General features: G+C 47.6%; 1 protein-coding gene across 1 annotated transcript in view; it reads right to left on the reverse strand.

Moving 5' to 3' along the window:
* Positions 1 to 17,904, reverse strand: part of LOC138520268 (inositol 1,4,5-triphosphate receptor associated 2-like) — a 37,628-nt gene extending 19,724 nt beyond the window's left edge. The window contains exons 1-4 of the mRNA XM_069632723.1: positions 17,849 to 17,904; positions 12,577 to 12,604; positions 12,102 to 12,242; positions 8,177 to 8,308 (exon numbers count right to left, since the gene is read on the reverse strand). Coding sequence (XP_069488824.1) covers positions 8,177 to 8,308; positions 12,102 to 12,242; positions 12,577 to 12,604; positions 17,849 to 17,904 — 357 coding nt within the window. The remainder of the gene's footprint in view (positions 1 to 8,176; positions 8,309 to 12,101; positions 12,243 to 12,576; positions 12,605 to 17,848) is intronic.
* Between the last annotated feature and the right edge of the window lie 2,145 nt (positions 17,905 to 20,049).

Consider the following 20,049-nt stretch of genomic DNA (forward strand, 5'->3'; position numbering starts at 1 on the left):
TGCATAAACTTCCGGTGCCGCACATCATTTCTCTCTCACTCTCTATACACGGGCCACATACGAACATACTTATTCATGCGCCTGCACTCCCAGTCACACAGCCAGACACAACACTTACACGCATGCGCGCACGTATTCATTATGCACAAATAGAGTTCTACACTTAACTGCACATCGACCATCCAAATCAACTGCATACACACGGGACACACACTGGCCGGAATATTCCACCCAGCCATGATATGCTAGGATATGATATGTCATATATAACGCGCCTATACACAAGTGTTTCAAGGCGCGACTAGGCAAGGGACAGTGGAGTACATGCTATGAAATAGAATAAATAAAAGCAATAAGTAAAAGTGCGGCCAGCTGGTGGCAAGTGCAAGGGTAAGTGCAGACATCACGTTCCTCAACCATACTGCCTCAACAGTTCACAGGCCCCTGGATGCTGTCAATCAGGGGGCCTTGCGACATTTCTGGGTGCCAGACCTTCTACCCACTTCCCCTCATGCCCCCATGCCTCCTGATGATTTGGTTTAGTAAAACAGTGCCATGAGACCGGAGTACACCAAGCTCCGAACAGATTCAACATTGTAAGCACTGGGCGCGGCCCTCTACACATAACCATGCCCAGAGCCTGGATTCCCATGGCCACATGATGGCGCTGTGGAGCGCTGCATCAAGTGAAACTGAAAGATAGATTTAAGTTGGGCTTACATTTCAATAAAAATGTGCATCTTCTTTTCTCCTACTGAACAAACAAACAAGGGGGAGGGGCTCTGCCCCTGCGCCGAGACATACCAGCCGCCATTGGCCAGTCACTGAAACACACCCATGTCATTATACTATGTCCTGTTCCGTTTGGGAGATGGAAGCCTAGTCTGGATTTTTGCTTTGCATTTTGGGACTTGTAGTCCAGGATTAACTCCCTTTAAAGAGAAGACTTTTGGGGAAGATTATTTATTGGGACTGAAACTTCGCTGATTCTGTTTAATACAGATGCACTCTCTTTTAGGGGAAAATGTTCATGTAAAATTTGGAGGTGCAATTTGTAGGCCGCTAAGGGATTTTAATGGTCTTTTGATTAGTTAATTTTATGCTATTTCTACCTGTACTTTAAGTGTTTATTCTGGTATTGAGTGTTTTAACTTGTACTTTTCTTATTCACAGGATGAAATGATGAAATGTAAATGTATGGCTTTTTCTATGTGATATGTTCATGTAATATCTTTGTAGTATGTTATGTACACAATTTTTTAAAAGTATAGAATTAACAATGGGGGAATCCAGTCTTAGAAGTTACATCGTGCAAAGGAAAATCAGAACTGGACTTGCATCTTCTGAATGGAATTAGGCATGTTGGCATCTATGCAAGTGACATAGGCCTAAATCTTACTCGGAGCGGAGCGCAGGCACCCTGTTTGAAGCAACATAAGGTAAACATTGTTAAGCAAACACATAGGGCCTCATTACGACCCTTGCGGAAATGGAAAAATGATGGCGGAAATGCAATACCGCCATCGAACACCGCTCGTTGCGATCATGACCCGTCACCGTAAAGTACGATGCCATTAGCGACACCGCAGTGAACGGCAACGCTAACTGCACCAAGTACGCGCACGCGCGCCTTGCAAAACCGGAATCACCGCCATGGCGCAACGGTACGCGAATTCTGACCCTAGCGGACATGTACTGAACGCCATCAAGCACGTCGTAAAGTACCATTCCGCCATGGCGAGAAATACGGCAACGCGAACCAACCGTAAATGGCCCACTGAGTGCCTGTACTCCACTCCCTGGCCTCATCGCACAACTCCTGGCAGGCGCAATGTACTCACACTATGCAACCAGTGAAATCCACAATTCACCCATGCATGCCAACGTAGAAAAGCATGCAGGGGCTCAAAGCGCCCCGTGAGTGGGCATCCATGTACGGCATGTCACCATAGCCGTACTGACGCAGCACAGGCATGTGAAGGTACAATACATCAAAATGAAAATCAAGAACACATGACACAAAACAACAGTAGTCCCCCATCGCTTGCCACCAGCGCAAGGCAACATCCAAAACAGCATCCTGAGGGGGATTGCACCAGCCCTGTACTCATGCCAGTAAACAAACCAACCATCAGCAGAAGCATGTACCACACAAGTCGGCAGAGTGACTGAGCAGCCAGGCTCATCCCAAGAGGGGCCGATGGGAGCTGCAGGGCACAGATGGCATCAATACAGAAGCTATTCCAATGGACATGACCCCAGTCCCCCTCCAACAAACGCACGCAAACACAGTCACCTGTGACCAGCCACATTCTGAACAACCCATCATTCCACCAATCGACCTGGCTGACAGGCACCAGTCGGCCAAAAGCCAATCCCCCGCCCCTGAACAGCACATCATGTAAACAGTCACAATGGCAGCCTCTATCCGTGACCATACTGTGCTACGTAGGCAAACGCGGCCAGTACTGTACCACACAACTCAACTCAGAAGGCGGAACACAATGCAGATCATCACGCAATACATACCGCCACAAAGCGAAAATCGCCACATCACCTGCAAAGAACAACGCAACACGACAAATATCGGAATACAATTTAAATGCACATCCAAATGACAAAGGCCCCACAGCAATTTGCAAAATACCACCAAAACAACCATCATCACCGAGGGCTGCATCTGCAATAATTGACCGGCTTCCACTTGTGTGACGCCCTGTACCATCATGGCACACAGGGCCTACATCAACGTACCAAAAGGCAACATGGAAGCGGCAAGAACCGCAGGTCCGTCCCATGAGGCAGGCACTAGTCGAGCTGAAAGGCCGAAATGTTGCACCTAGCCACCAGTACAGCGTAAGGGCATGTGGCCCATTGGCGATCGTCCCATATGATCGAAATGGTGCTCCACTGATTCACCCGAAGCTGCAGGAGTCGAGAGTAAAAACCATCTGGAGGAGTGGCGTAGAGATGGCATCTGCAATAGGGCAGGAGATACCTGTCACCCAAAAGAAACACAAATCAACCGATTGCATTACGGGACTCATGATGCATTACAATCTTCATTCAACACACCAAATCCACACCCACATGCATGCTAGCCCACTCCAAAGGAATATACACACCCCTAAATCAGTATCGAATCATAACGAAACCAATCGAGCTAAATACACCATTGGCAACGTCGGTTACTGTGCATGCGTCCGTCAAGATAGAACCCATGACATGGGATTAGTAACGTGCCTAGACACAAGTGTATGAAGGCGCGTCGAGACAGGGAGGATCCGACAAGGGCAGATAGACGTATGTCCCACTATGGCAGCCTTGCATCACATAACGCAGGGGAAGGGGAGTGAATCAAAAAACCCATGTACATGGCAGACCCTAAACGGAATCATCAGTCCATGCATCCACACATCATTCCCTCATCCCGCAATGAAAACGCATGAATATTCACTCACATAATATGTGAAACTTCCATCGCGTCTGTGCGTAATGCAGTCCGCAAAAACCACTGTGCCCCTGGCCGGATCTGTAGTGTTGTGAAGCAAGATGGATTTGGGAACGTCCTGCCTTATCGTCCACTACGCTATTGCGCATCCCATTCAATTCATATCATTCATTGCCTGCTCGTTATGGGCCATGTCCCAAGGACATTCTACAATAGAACGTTACATTTCCAGCCAGACCTGTGGGCGTATCCTCGCCGCTACTTCAAAACCCAAAATGCTGGCCTTCGAATTCCTCACTTGCAACATTACGTCGAAAAGGCTTCTGTGAACGCTTGCATTCACAATTACATCAATGTAGTGCGGCTGTGTGTCATGATGCTAACTGGCTGCAATCACAAATGGGACGCCACGCCCGTCGGTGAAGTACGTTACTGTGCTGCATGAGGGTCGGCCATCGATCGAGCCCTACATACCACTGACTCTTCACAGGTATGTAAGCGGCTGCAATCATAGCATGTGTAACAATGGGAGCATAGCATGAAGATCAGTCAAAGTACATCACACTGCCATCGGGATTAGATACATGATTCAAATCCCAAGATGCCATGCGGCCAAATGCAGCCTTACGTGCGGGACGTGCTCGACCAGAAGGGATTGCATCTGCCACAGATTCATTCAATCAGCACAGGTGGAGGCCATACAGGCCGACAGCACATATATTGCAGACCCAAACCCCTCCCACAACCACTCCCACTCCAAAATGCTACCGGCAGGACTAGCGATGTTGGGCCTGGGGTACCAGATAGCACTGCAAGTGCTACAACTACAAGAAGACGACGAACAACAACAGGTACAACAACCGGGCGCACAGGGGAGACGGAGGAGAAGGAGGAGGAGGAGGGCAAGGCAGGGTCAGCAAGGCCCACAAGCACTGCCACTACCACCACGCAGGCGGCCCGCAATCCCACGCCTCCGAGCCGATCCGTTCAACCTCACTGCTGAGCAGATCCACACCCTCTACCGTTTGGACCGGGACACCATAATCGCCATTGTGGACATGACACATGCTGACCTCGTGAGCATGATAGATAGCCCAACCGCCATCCCACCCCTACTGAAGGTGGTGTCTGCACTCCACATCCTGGCCACAGGCACCTACCAGCACACAGTGGGACAGTTGCATGGCATTTCACAGCCACTGTTCTCACGGACACTCTTCCAAGTGCACGATGCCCTCCTGAAGCACGCCGACGACCACATCACACTACCACGCACGTACCAGGAGATTACCAACGCTAAAGTGGGATTCCATGCACTTGGCGGCATCCCGGGTTGCATTGGTGCCATCGACTGCACCCATGTTGAATTGGTTGTCCCACATGCCATGGAGGTCCAGTACCGCAACCGGAAACAATTTCATTCAATCAATGTACAAATGGTGTGTGACTCCAACAAGATATTTACGCATTGTTGTGCCAGATTTCCAGGATCTACCCATGATTCTATGGTCCTGAGGAACACAAGAATACCACGCTACATGGAGCGACACGCAGGGCACAGATCCTGGCTACTCGGTGAGTCTCATTCCATGCATGACATCGTGGCCCATTTGATGCGTCAATGACCTTGCTGGGGGGGGGGGGCTACTTAGCACTATCATTCCACTGACACCCTTTATTCGTCTCATACAGGTGATGCCGGGTATCCACTGAAGAGATGGCTCCTTACACCAATCCGGAACCCACAGAACGAGCATGAGGAGGACTACAACCATGCCCACTCACGTACCCGTGTGGTCATTGAACAGGCATTCGGCCTACTGAAGGCTCGTTTCCGCAGCCTCAGCAGGTCTGGCGGGGCACTCATGTACAGCCATGAGAAGGTTTCTAAGATGGTCATGGCATGTGTCATGCTGCACAACATGTGCATACGTAGGAATGTGCCCATGCCCCCTGACGCTGTACTGCATGCACCTGAAGATGATGATGATGATGAGGGTGGGGATGTGGAGGCACCTCAAGGAGTCCATGAGGCACAGGATGCACGTGCAATCCGACAGAGCATCATAGATGCATGCTTCTAGCAACCACGCATGGTGCCTATTACACGGAAAGGGGACCTGTGGCACTGTGTGTGTGTAGTACAGGCACATTGTGGACTGTACGCCTATGAAGGCCTCGTACGCAAATATCAATGTCCACACATGTCATTGGATGATAATGAGGTGCTGTATTGTTAATGTGATTTGATTTATACACCCTATGGACCCGCCACCCAGTGAAGCCCAACACACCCCCTCCACCCTACTACCTCCCCCCCCAACACCAGTGTCCAAATATGCATGCTGTCCGTGGGTAGACGCTATTGCAAGCCCCCTCTACGGGTATCAGGGGCACCCCTGCCCGTGGAGCGCAGGTTCCTGCCAGATCTGCGTTGGGGGCTGCCCTGGACGGAACTTGCCACGGATGATGTCTCTGCCTGCTCGCGTCCATGCATGTCTCTGAGGGTTTGTGAGAGCTCCGAGAGCACACGGCGCACAGCAGCAAGTTCAGCACAAACGTCTTTGGACGTCGCATGCAGTTCCCCCCTCAGGCTCTCGGTGCTTTTCTCCATTTGTGCTCTCAGGCTCTCGGTGCTTCTCTCCATTTCTCCCCTGAGGCTCTCACTACTTTTCTCTATTTGTGCCCTGAGTGTCTCGGTGGATGTTTCCATGGCTGCCCTGGAACCCCCGCATTCATTTGCATGGTCCTTGAGTAGCGTGGACGCTTCCTGCTGTTGCTCGATCAGCAGGTCGAGGGACTGTTGCCTCTGCTGGGCCATGGACATTTGCGGTGGTGTGACAGGGGGGCTGCTCAACACATGTTGCCTTGGCACAGGACTTGTGGGGGTTGGCCAGTCGTCGTCTTCAGGGTGCCCCTGCGTGGTTTCGTCATGGTGTAGGGGATGGAACATGCAGGGGGATTGGGAAAGGTCATGGATGGTACCTACGTCGCCAGCACTGTTTTCCGTGTCGGAGCATGCTGGCATGACAGCTGTGTCACCTATGGTGCTGCTACCACCAGAGGCAGTGCCATCAGATACGTTCTTTGGGGGGACCTGTGGTGCTGGGGTTGTGGACTTGCTGGCTGCTGGGGTGCCTGTTGCAGTCCCCTCCAGTGTGCTGCCACTTGATTCCTGCTGCTGCCGTGTCTTGATCCTTGCACCTGAGGTGGAGGCTCCTGGGACGTTGGTCCTGGCCCTCTTTGCAGGCGTGCTGGTAGGGGTGTCCTGCAGCTCGTCGTTGGTATCGGACCCTGTGGTGGAGTAAAGAGGGGCGAGCGTTAGTTATGGGTCTGTCGGATTTGGAATGGCAACGTATCAAATGCATTGGGGTGGTACATGAGGCTGATTTGGGACTGGGCCTTGGAGGTGGTCTCATTTTCGTGTGGATTGAGGATGCATTCATTTGGCTGCCTGCAGTTAGGGGGTGCATGCTGCACATGTAGGGGTTGTTTATGGCTTCTTGATTGATTTGTTTGTTCATTCTGACTTTTAGAGGGCGCTGTCAGGGCAAAGTATGTATTGCACTATGGGGTCACATGGTACTGCACATGTTCGTGGTTTGTGGATTTCGCATTGTTTCTCTTGGCCAACCTACCTGATTCTCCGGATGTCGGCACTCCTTTCTCCATCCCTCCGACTCCCTCTATGCTCTCCATTCCTATGGTGGAGGCGCAGATTTCCTCCCAGGGGGTCAACTTGATGGGCGACTCTGAACCCCCCCCGGTAGCTGTGGCGATGTTCCTGTTCGCAGAAAGTATGCTGCGTACGCGGATCCGCAGGTCGTCCCACCGCTTGCGACATTGCTGTGGCGTGCGGGGTGTTGTCCCCACCGCACTTACGCGCTGTGCCACCAGGGCCCATATGGCCTTCTTGTTGGCAAGGGCCGTCCTGGTCATTTGACTGGAGAAGACGACGGCGGAATTTTCCTGGAGGGTCTCGGTGAGCACGGTCAGTTCCTCTCGGGAGAAGTGTACCTGCCGCTTGCGGTCACACGCTTTCTTGGCTACCTTTCCCATATTTATTTTTTTAACTGGGGTTGCTAACGGGTTGGGATGTGTGTCAGGGTCGGATTTTTTATGGTTGTGTTGGGATTCGGATTTTATAGTTGTGCGGCGTGCTGTTTCCCGTTCCGGCCACATGCTTTTACTTCCGTTTCCGTATATTTACGGTGGCCGTAATTTGCGGTGCACGCTCGTTACGGTGACCGCTCATTACGGTGACCGCTAAGATGGGTGGCGGTATTGCACCTGGTGCAGCGTACGGCGGCGGTAAGGGCCGTTTTGGGGTCATTTCCGCCATCGCAGCCTTTCGGATTCCGCCATGGCGTAATGCTCGTGCCCGATGGGTCGTGATTGGCCGCACTTTGCTCCTTCGTGCAATGGCGGAAACGCTATTTACGCTGTTGCGGTCCGGTCAGTCACTTTCCGCCAGGGTCGTAATGAGGCCCATAGCCACAAAGTCAACAGAAATCAGAAAATCAGCAAACTTAGGAAAGTAATAGCCCCTTCCATTTCAATGAACGCCTTGTTTCCCTGTATCTCTGTGCGCTCAGTCTGTAAATGGCGGTGGCTGTAGCTATTAACAGGGATGGAAAACGGGCTTCAGAAGATGGGAGATGGCCGAGAAGGGGGGAACCCCAATCTCCAACACCTCACACGCATGCAACGTAGAAAATAACTGACCTGATGGACGGCCCCAAGAACCTCAGCTGCTTTGGTCACTCTCTCGATCGAACCGGTCAGCGCCATGAGGCTCTCCTGTAGCTGGGTGGCCATCTCCTGCCACCTTTCCTCCATACAGCTGAGGGTCAGCCTCTGGGAAAAGCAAGAGACCTTCACAAAAGGCTGATCAGAATCCATGACCCCCCTGAGCAAAGCAAGACACCCCAACATTAGGCAGATTATCCTGGCTGCACTGCTGAGGAAGGCACCCTAAGATAACACGGCTCAACTGCAGAGCAAAGAACAGCACCCCCAATATTAGCAACGTTACCGCGACTTCAATATAGAACTTGTTTCTAATGTTCGGCTTCCTGGCAAAATACCTGCAATATCCACCTAGTAATATTGCGAAATACCCCAAAATTAGGCAGATTACCCTGTCTGTACTGCTGAGGCGGGCGAGGCGCCCCAACATAAGCCCAGACACCAAGGCTCCGCTGATGAGTAAAGATCGACCGCCCGGATGCTAGAGACTTTACCATGACTCGATTGCTAAGCAAAGCAGGACATATCAATGTTGAACTACTTTCCACGACTCGATTCCTAAGCAAAGGAAGACATATCAATATTGAACTAGTTTCCATGACTCAATTGCTAAGCAAAGCAAGAAATATCAATATTGAACTACTTTCCATGACTCGATTGCTAAGCAAAGCAAGACATAACAATATTGAACTAGTTTCCATGACTCGATTGCTAAGCAAAGCAAGACATATCAATATTGAACTTGTTTCTATGGCTCGGCTGCTAAGCAAAGCAAGACATATCAATATTGAACTACTTTCCATGACTCGATTGCTAAGCAAAGCAAGACATATCAATATTGAACTAGTTTCCATGACTCGATTGCTAAGCAAAGCAAGACATATCAATATTGAACTTGTTTCTATGGCTCGGCTGCTAAGCAAAGCAAGACATATCAATATTGAACTACTTTCCATGACTCGATTGCTAAGCAAAGCAAGACATATCAATATTGAACTAGTTTCCATGACTCGATTGCTAAGCAAAGCAAGACATATCAATATTGAACTTGTTTCTATGGCTCGGCTGCTAAGACACTATGACCCGAATGATATGTGAAGCAAATGCTGCAATATTAGCTTGTTACCATGACTCCATCACTGAAAAAGGCAAGAGACCCCAACATTAGGCAAGTTACCATGGTTCTACCATTGGGCAAAGGGGGTCACCTCTAGATTAGGCCAGTCATCAAAGCTAAACCCGTACTGAAGCAATTCACCCCAAGATTAAGACGGTCAACATCGAGCAACTTCAGAGCTAAGGAGACACCAGCCACGTTAAAAGGCCACACACCACCCCTATGACTCAAACGCTGATCAAAGCAAGACCCTCAACGTTAGATGGAGTACCACGGAAGACCACCGATCACCACAAGGCACCTCTGTGCCACTGAGAAGAGCTACACACCACAACGTAAGCATTGCCACCAAGGCTAAACGACTGATTAAAGCACGGCAGTCCAGCATAAGACCAGTCACCAGGTGTAAGCCAGTGCGAAAAACGATACACATTAAAATAAGGCCAGAAACCGTGGCTTAGCCCTCGTGTGAAACAAGACACCGCAATATCAGGCAAGTTGCAGTGACTTCTTGAAGACCGAGCTCTCCAGCCTAAAACCAACTATAACAAATGGATGCTCGGCTGGAGAAGATCAAGGTGTCAAATCATTAATCTAGACCTCCTCGATCAACCAATGAACAAGACTGTACTCAACACGAGAGCAATCATCTACGATCGGTAGCTGATCACTGTAGACCACAAATCCATCCGTAATCGCAAACCAACCTCAGAGGAAACTAGTGAGCATTCATCTCCCTCTGAGCAAAGCAAGAAACCACAGCATAAGACAATTCAGAGGCTCTATTTAATTATAATATTTTTTCAAACTGTGTTCTTTTCAGAACCTTTTGAATCCTCAAAAAAATCTTGGTTTAGAATCCTTTCTTTTTCCTATTTTTGATCATCTTTTTGTATCTATAACAGCAATAAATGTGGCTCTACCAGTGGAAAAGTTTCACATCTATAGTCTTTTTTCCATATCGATGGTGGGAATAACTTGGTCACGCATTAGGCATTCTTTAAAGTATTTTGCTTTCCTACTACTGTATTTGGATTTGATATGCATGAACATAATCTTGATTAAGGAATGTGCAGTACAAGCCTTTACAGCTTCCCCACTGATTTCCCCACTTACTCTCTATGTTTTCAGTTTGCGAAACCTTAAAAATAAGTATAGAACTACAAAAAATAGTGGAAACTTGATGGAGCCAACTATAGGTTCTTTTTGATAAACATAGATGAAAGACTTTATGTAGTTACTGTTTGTGCACGGTTTTCAATGAAGGGCCCCAGGGTCAGGAAGTGTGTGGTGCTCTATACAGAAACACAGTCCTATAACTGAAAATGAAAGAATATAAAGCAGCGTGGTAAAAAGTGGCAATCATGTTGTTGCTGCCACTTTTTTGGCCGGTAATGGAATTACTGATGTTTTTACTGCACCACTGAATTTTGAGTTTGACCTTGAAGTGGCAGACATACCTCTAGCATCCCCCACTTCAAGGATAAAAAAGCAGAAGCATCGTAAACCCACGGGACGGAATGGCGATAACAGTAAATGAGTTTGGCGGTAATTCAGCAGATTGACTGCCAAACGCATAATGAGACCCAAAATACTAATCAAAGTATTCTACCTACCAACACATAGGCCCTCATTACAAGTCCGGCGCTGGACCATGGTGCTATTAGCACCATGGTCCATGCCGGAGTCCGGCATGGTGGATGGCGGAATTACCGCCCCATTCCAAGGTGAGTGGGGCGGTAATTCCCCATTCACCATTTGCCCTTCCCCATTCCCATTTTTGCCCCATAGGGCATAATGGGGATGGGGAAGGCGTTAATTACGGCACCGTAAATTACGGTGCCGTAATTAGCACCACGGTCGCTTAGCGCCTTGGACTTTAACGCCTGCAAAAAGCAGGCGTTAAAGTGTGAATCAGGCGTTAAGGGTTAACAGCGCCGACTTGTAATGAGGGCCATAGTCCTCTAATTCACTCAGTTCGAATATTATTAAAAAAGAACTTTGAAGAATATGTTGATATTCTTAAATAGCTCTCTGCATTCCACACTTGAAAAGACAAGAACGTCGCGTGGATGGATACATGAGGAAAGAAGGCTACGTGTGCCAACATTTTAAGTCTAAAGAATCTGTACTTAGCAGTAAAAGGTAAGACCTTTGTCTGAATATGTGTGAGAGCTGTTTGATATGATGATTGTTCAACATGATTCACCAGAGGTTTCTGGCGCAAACCAATTCATTGGAGGAGTAAACATCTTCTACGCAAACGCAAGGCACCCCATCTTTAGATGAGTAATCGCCGTACAAGCAACCGAGCCAAGAAGACACCACAAGATTAGGCTGGCATGAATCGCCATCTGAGCGAAGAAAAACACAAACACTGCGACATTACACCAGTAGCCAACGAGAAACATCAGAACGAAGCGAGATAGAACTAAATTAGACCAACTAACAATAATCTTCCCCTGAGCAAAGAAGGTAGTAGAAGATTCCGCCATTATTGACCGCTGCTCAACACAAGAAATCACAACATAAGGCCATTCAACACAACGTTCAATAAAAGCACAATATTGCAACCACAATATATAGGAAGCACCAGTAGACATTTGAATGGTGGGACGAAGAAACATCATGGTCACTGACACAGGCATAGCCTCAACATCAGACATTGGTCCCACCTTAGATTGGAAACTGATCCAAGGACTAGCACGAGACACTAAAATAACTAAGCGTGTAAGTCATGAGCTGTCACTCCCAGGGACATGGCAACTTTGACGTGGTCCTGACCTGCAGGACGGTTCGACATTCATCCAGCTCCTGCTGTATGTTCTCCTCTGCCACATCCCGCGCCCGCTCCTCCACCTGCACCCGCCGGCGGAGCGTAAAGCTGTCACAACGGAAAGCCAAAGACAGGTGGGCAAAGGCGGCCTGCGGACAGAAAATTCATGTTAGATGACGGGGTAAGAAGGCCTCTTGAGCAAAGCAACTGTAATCTACTGCCCTCGCCACACAGACCCAGTGCTTGGATTGATCAAATTGCATGAGAAAAGAAGACCACGCCTTCAAGTGTCACGCAGGATCGCCCCCGTAGGCCACAACACAGGCAGCTTAATGTACAGGTATTCGATAGGGGATAGGCTGCAACATCCTGTAGAGAGTGGAAGCCAGATGAAATGGCCCCTCGTGTCCACCCACCTACAAGCCCCTCCCCCCCAGTGGAAACAACAGGCGCAGCCCTAAACACTGTTCCCTGGTCTGTTACCTCCACATCCTGTTCCGTCAGCGAGACCCTGGAAAAGAAAAGGACCCATATTATTGTGAGATGGCATGGTGGGCACAGGGGAGACTCTGGGTAATGGTTGCAGAGTTGGAATGACATTACAAACAGTGACAGAATCCCTGCCCCCCCCCCTCCTCTGGTTCACTGACTGCAGAGCAGGGCCTCGTTCTCCCACCCAGTAACAAAGGCTGCAGATTCGCCTCTCTTCTCCTCTCCTGTGTTACACTGGTGCAGAGCCTGGCCTCTCTACTCCTCTCCTGTGTTACACTGGTGCAGAGCCTGGCCTCTCTACTCCTCTCCTATGTTACACTGGTGCAGAGCCTGGCCTCTCTACTCCTCTCCCGTGTTACAATGGTGCAGAGCCTGGCCTCTCTACTCCTCTCGTGTGTTACACTGGTGCTGAGTCTGGCCTCTCTACTCCTCTCCCGTGTTACAGTGGTGCAGAGCCTGGCCTCTCTACTCCTCTCCCGTGTTACACTGGTGCAGAGCCTGACCTCTCTACTCCTCTCCTGTGTTACACTGGTGCAGAGCCTGGCCTCTCTACTCGTCTCCTGTGTTACACTGGCGCAGAGCCTGGCCTCTCTACTCCTCTCCTGTGTTATACTGGCACAGAGCCTGGCCTCTCTACTCCTCTCCCGTGTTACATTTGTGCAGAGCCTGGCATCTCTTCTCATCTCACGTGTTACACTGGTGCAGAGCCTGGCCTCTCTACTACTCTCCCGTGTTACACTGGTGCAGAGCCCGGCCTCTCTACTCCTCTCCCGTGTTACACTGATGCAGAGCATGGCCTCTCTAATCCTCTCCTGTGTTACACTAATGCAAAGCCTAACCTTTCTACTCCTCTCCTGTGTTACACTGATGCAGAACATGGCCTCTCTACCCCTCTCCCGTGTTACACTGGTGCAGAGCCTGGCCTCTCTAATCCTCTCATGTGTTACGCTGGTGCAGAGCCCGGCCTCTCTACTCCTTTTCCATTTTACAGGTATCAGGTAATATTATCCCCATATATATGGTTGCCGTAAATAATATTGCCGGGAAAAGGTCGTGGCGATAATATATGGGTGATATGGGGACAGGGGCAAAAAAATAAAATGTAAAAAAAAATAAAAAAAAATTGGGGTTGCAGGGGTGTCCCCCGCATGTTCTATGCAATAATGTTGCCACAAAAAATTGCCATTTTTCGGCGAGATTTTTGCATGGCGAGATTTTTGTGGCGACATTATTACATGGAACCGTTTTACACTGGTGCAGAGCCTGGCCTCTCTACTCCTCTCATGTGTTACACTGGTGTAAAGCCTGGCATCTATACACCTCTCCCGTGTTACACTGGGGCAGAGCCTGGCATCTCTACTGCTCTCCCTTGTTATACTGGTGCAGTGCCTGGCTTCTCTACTCCTCTCCTGAGTAACACTGGTGCAGAGTCTGGCATCTTGACTTTTCTCCCGTGTTATACTGGCACAGAGCCTGGCCGCTCGACTCCTCTCTCGTGTTACACTGGTGCAAAGCCTGACCTCTCTACTCCTCTCCTGTGTTACACTAGTGCAGATCCTGGCCTCTCTACTCCTCTCCTGTGTTACACTCGTGCAGAGCCTGGCCTCTCTACACCTCTTCCGTGTTACACTGGTGCAGAGCCTGGCCTCTCTACTCCCCCCTCATAGCACATGGGTTACAGGGCAGGGCATGTTTGCTTACATCCAGTTACAAAGGATGCAGTGCATCACCTCTGCTTCTCATGCCTTCCCTGCCATAAGCAGGAGGGCATCACCGCCCTCTCCTCGTATAGCCTACACTGGCAGCATAACCTGTCTTCCTTACTCCTTTTTTTAATAACATGCTCAATCCAGAAATTAGCCTCTGAGTGTGGGACCGGCATTCAAACCTGTGTTGCTCTCCATTGTCTGGCTTCTGAGGAAAACGTGTTACTTCTGAGTTATCCTCCTGACTCCATTTTTATCTTCCAGATCAAGCCAAAAATTGGCGCAACATTTCTAGAATATCTTGTGATCCTGTACAGAGGGGCATGACATGGGCTACTGTCTTTTGGGCGGGGTCAACACACAAACCCGATTTGTATATGGTTTGTCTTCCATGTGTAATCCCACATATGGCCTAAAAAACAATAGAATGCAATGCTACACAGCAGAAATCCATGTGCTTAGGTCCAACAATATTGCACAATTGACTGGGATCCTGAACCCCAAATTAATTTGCAAAAAGGTATTTTCTAGCTGGTCCCCACAACCTTATCAAGTTGCTAGGGAAGCTTCCCCCCCCACCCCCAAAATAAACCCTTACATTTGCTCAAACGTTGCACTAGGGAATGTGACTCTGCTTCAAATAAGGAATAATAATAATAATAACAATAATGCACATTTATGTTATAAAATTCCAAGTTGCCTTTTTCAATTATTTTAAAATTAGCGTAAAAGCCTGTGTACACCGGCTAAAGTGCGCAAAGAAAGACATTTTCAGAGTGTTCATTTATTATGTGGTATATTTTAATGTAGTTTATGTTAATCGAAAAATAAAATGTGTAAAGGATTTTGCTACTTTTACGTTGTGGCATAGTAACCGCAAACAGAATCTCTCCGAATCCAGTGAAAGATCAACATATATGGCCAATTTTTGTATTTGCTCCTCTTTGTCTTGGATTCCAGTTACAGGTTTTGGATTCAAATATATAATTTTGAGGAAAGTCAGAGTAGTACAATTCCTGTGCAGCATGATTCTCTTCATTCAACTTGATGTAAGCTGTTAAAATAGTATCCCTGCCTTGGGCCTTTTCTGCAGCTAATTGTATGTTATCATTATTGAAATACACATTTTGTTCACCTGGAAGATGAACCTGAAGTCTTTTTATTGTATGTGTAAGGCAACAGCTCCCTCTAGTGGTGATTACAGGTGAAGACATACACATCTTGTTCGCATTGGAAGATGAACTTGAAGTCTTATTATTGTATGTGTTCGCAACTGCTCCCTCTAGCGGTGACAACAGGTGAAGCTATGCAAATTGGCATTGGCGCTATACATCCTAAGGCAACAGCTCCCTCTAGCGGTGATAACAGGCGAAGCTACTGCATCAGACAAACATGCAGGGACAAACATACATCTGGCCTTTTATTATATTGTTAGCTGGGAATGATTGGAAGCAGTGTAGGCGAATGATATGTAATGTAGAATAGTCTTGCATAGTGCACTGCTGCCATTTTGGCAGCCGCTCTCCTCATGGTCTTGCAAGAAAAGATGGGTGGGTGCTAGTGAGACAGAGGTAGAGGCATTTGGAAGTGCTGTGGTGCTCAAGCTTGCAAGCCGGCTGTGCCCGAGCCATGAGTGCCATTGTAGATTCTAAGAGGTAGTGGCTGTGAGAACCTTGAGTTTTTGTTTTCTCCAAAAGGGAGATGCCATGGTCTATCAATTGGAATCAGCACTGGAAGTGCTTTGATAGCCATTGATGAGGGGGTGTGATGGTCCTAGTGAAGTGAGCTGTAGTGTTGCTCGTTTAGTGCTGTGTGCGTGAAGGCAGTTTCCTCAGTGTGTGGGGATTGATACTGTGACTAGTGTGAGATGGAGATAGATTCTGATGAGAATTGGTTAGGGTTTGGGAGTGGTTAAGTGAATTTGAGCGTTTTCGTTCAAGAGTGTTTGTTTGCTGCTATTCAAGTGTTTGTTGATTATCTCCATTTGCCATTGGTTCTTGTTGTTCCAGTTTGGTTTGGAGGCCAAGAGGAGATTGGTGCAAATGTGCCCCACCTGTCCTTCTTAACTGGTGCCTTCTGTGCTCGGCCATTGCATGTTTGTGAGAAAGTCGGTCGGATTATATTTAGAGGTCGCAGGGAGAGCAACCCTATTGAGTCCGATCTTCCAGAGTCCTCAGCTGGTGAGGTGTGTGCAGATTCGAGGCATGTTCATGTAATTTGAGCCAGAGGAGGTCAGTCCGATTGATGCCACAGAGGGTGTGTGACTGTTTATTGAGGATTTTGTGCTGGTTTCGTACTTCCTATCTGCGCAGACATCTGGACATTCAATGCCATAGTTTATTTCAGAGGTGACCGAAGAAAGATCCTCTGTGGCGTTTTCTGCTGAAGCTTGGCCCCATTCCTAAGGGCGCACTGCTGGATCAAAGCGTTCTCGATGATTTGTAGAGAATGGAATGCCTTTGGATGAATTCTGGGCACCTGAAGTGGAAAGACGGTGGGCAAAGTATGGAGTTTTTTTTAAATGAATCCTCCACGCGATCAGGACCCTGTGGAGTGGTCGGAGGGCTGGGGTTATGTGTTTGTGACTTCAATGTCTCAAAAGACTAGGTGCCCCATTTTGGGTTTATTGTAGCCTATTCAATATGTTATTTGTTGGCATTGTCTGGTCTTAAGAGTACTAGAGTGAAGGTCAGGTAGGGACTGATCTGTCAGATAGTTCAGTGTTTAATGAAGCAGCCCCTTAAAATGGCTTTCACCTGCGGTTCGAGAAGGACACAACCTGAAAGCGGCCTTGTATGTTGTTTCGTTCCCGTCAAGGAGAGATCCAGCGATCCAGCCTAAAGAGCTATCTTTCAATTGGATGGCATTCAGTATACTTAGCAGGACCCCATGGCTGATAGTATCGAAAGCAGCAGAGATGTCCAGTAGAACGCAGTGACTACACAGATCAGGATCCACATTCTTTTTTGGGGTGTCCCAGTGCTTAATTTGTGGGGGGTGTTTGCCAGGGCTCAGCCCTAGCACTTATGTCTGAGCCCTGGCACTTTTTGTCTCAGACTCAGTTTGATTATGTTGTGGTGTTTTGGCAACTTTATTATTGTACCAGTTACATAATAAACACCTATAGAATCAGAGCAAAATATAAATGATGATTTTATTTTAAACATGTGTCTCATGTCAAAACACAACGAGTATATCATTTTATGTGTGTGTGGATTGGTATTTGTAAATCACAAATCTGTAGTAGTGACGGAGTACAACCGGCAACCACAATAAGCCGGTGGGAGTTTCAGCCTTAACCCGATATATGTTGATAGCACGGGAGCAGCTGTGGGTGGTGTCAACAGTGGGTGGGCAGCTGCCCATCCAGTTGTGTCATGGGCGTGTTAGAAAATATTTGAGCCCCGGCACTTATTTTTACATATGTATTTTATTGAATTTCATCCTGGCGCCATTTCCCCTGAAAGGGTGAGCAGATGTTGCCTTTGCCAGTGTGTAAGGGTGCCAGTTGGCTGAAAGCACTTAGTCGGCAGAGCAGGATCAGTGTGCCAGGATACCACATCAGTGTAAGAAAGAGGTGCCCCTTCCGCTTTACTGGCTGCTTTTTAGGCATGTTGACAATAAACAAGGTGAGTCCTGATGCTAAAGATGTCCCAAAATATCTGTCACCACTATTGTCTGGTCCACCTAAAACGCCATTGGAAGCTAATTGGGAATGAGATGTAATATGGATAGAGCCTGCCCTCCAGTGGCCATTAGGGGAATGTCCTCATTGGTTAATCGGAGATATCCTAAAACGGTTTCACAATCATACAAGTTGTGAATGGCTAGATCATGATTATGTATATATATAATGAAAGAAAGCCAGAGGCCGAGGAAGAGGAAAATCCTAGGGCCAAAGAGGCCGAAAAAAACAAGGAGGGGAAGGCGCAGCATCTACATCAAACGTGGACAAGCCGGAGCGATTAACACGCTCTGGAGCAAAGAAATAACTCATACAGACATGAACATATCGGACATGTCTATTATTAATTTGTCCGCCAACCCCTCACAGCTGAAGAAACTAACATACTACAAATGGGCCTCAATTTTTGCCCTTCGTCAAGATACGACTATGCTGAAACCAGGATTGACTTTGATAAATACATGCGCAAAGTCAGATTAAAAAAATTCTTCGCCATGGATCCACCAAAACTTAAACCTAAATTAAATCTCCAAGGAGGCACTGATGTCTCTATACAAGATATGTTCACCTTAAGGGATTTGGAATTTTTAGACACTGAATGTGATTTGGTCACTGATGTTTGGGACCAAAAATCTGCCTCTATGTATGTTGATACTGCTTGGCCTGGGAAGACTTTACTCAAAGCCAAGTCACGCTTTAACCCAGTATTCAATCCGGGGGGCCATGTTGAGGCCTTCCAGGACTTGGTTGTCCATGATTTGAAGAGAATCAGGAAACAACATGGGCCTTATAAACCCAACCTTACTGTATCACAACAAGGCACCATTGAACGTTTGAGTATGATGACCGATTACATTATCAAACCATCGGATAAAGGCATGAACATCGTCCTCATGAATCGTGGGGACTACATCAAAGAGGCACATAGACAATTGCTGAATAAGGACTGTTATGCCAAACTGACTGAAGATCCATCAGAAATCATGAGCGACAAATTGGGCAATCTCCTGCAGACTTGGAAGGAGAAAGACTTGTTGGGTGAGGACATTTGTTCGTATTTACATCCGAAGTTCCCTGTGATACTGACTATCTATTTTCTGCCTAAAGTACACAAGAGCCTCATTAGACCTCCGGGCAGACCGATTGTCACACTATGCGGGGCCTTGTTAGAACACACCTCAAGATTTATAGATGAGACTTTGGTGTCATTTGTTACTACTTTGCCTTCCTATTTAAGGGACACCAAAGACTTTCTAAGTTGCATAGATGGTATTCCATGGGAATCTACTTTTCTATTAACAACACTTGATGTGGTTTCCCTCTGCACGTCAGTAAGACACAGTGATGGCCTTAAAGCTTGTGAACATTTTTTGCACACACGTACTTTGAATTATCTCCAACATTCTCAGATGATTCTTGAGATGATTTCGCTTTGTCTAACAAACAATTGTTTCCTCTTTGATAGGCAGTTCTACATGCAGCTACAGGGGACTGCTATGGGTTCGACTTTTGCCCCCCCTATGCGAATTTGCTGATGGGCTGTTGGGAAAAATGTGTGTTTTGGCATCCCAGAAACAGTCATCATACATCCAAAATTGTCCTTTGGCTAAGATATGTTGATGACTTGTTTATTATCTGGGAGGGGACTAGTGCTGATTGGTTGGATTTTGTTAATATTCTTAACATCAATGATCTGAATCTACAATTCACTGAGAGCCACAGCAAGACTGCTATCCCATATCTGGATATTCATGTTACTGTGGCTCAAGGAGAATGGACTACCAGTCTATACAGAAAGCCCACTAGCTCCAACATCCCACTCCATGCCAAGAGCAACCACACTACTGCCCTAAAATGGAGTATCCCCTATGGGGAGTTCATTCGCATACGAGGGAACTGTTCTAAGATTGAAACCTTTGATTGCGAATGCGCCCTCATGGAATACAAATTTAAACAACGGGGTTACCCTAAGCAAATTTAGGAGAGAGCTTTTTTGAAAGCTAGAAATATGGCCTGCTCTCAGCTACTGTTAGCAGACACTTCGGAACATATCACCACTAATATCAGTGAAAC

Source organism: Ambystoma mexicanum, chromosome 13, assembly GCF_040938575.1.
Source record: "Ambystoma mexicanum isolate Mex_15411 chromosome 13, UKY_AmexF1_1, whole genome shotgun sequence".
NCBI lineage: Eukaryota > Metazoa > Chordata > Amphibia > Caudata > Ambystomatidae > Ambystoma > Ambystoma mexicanum.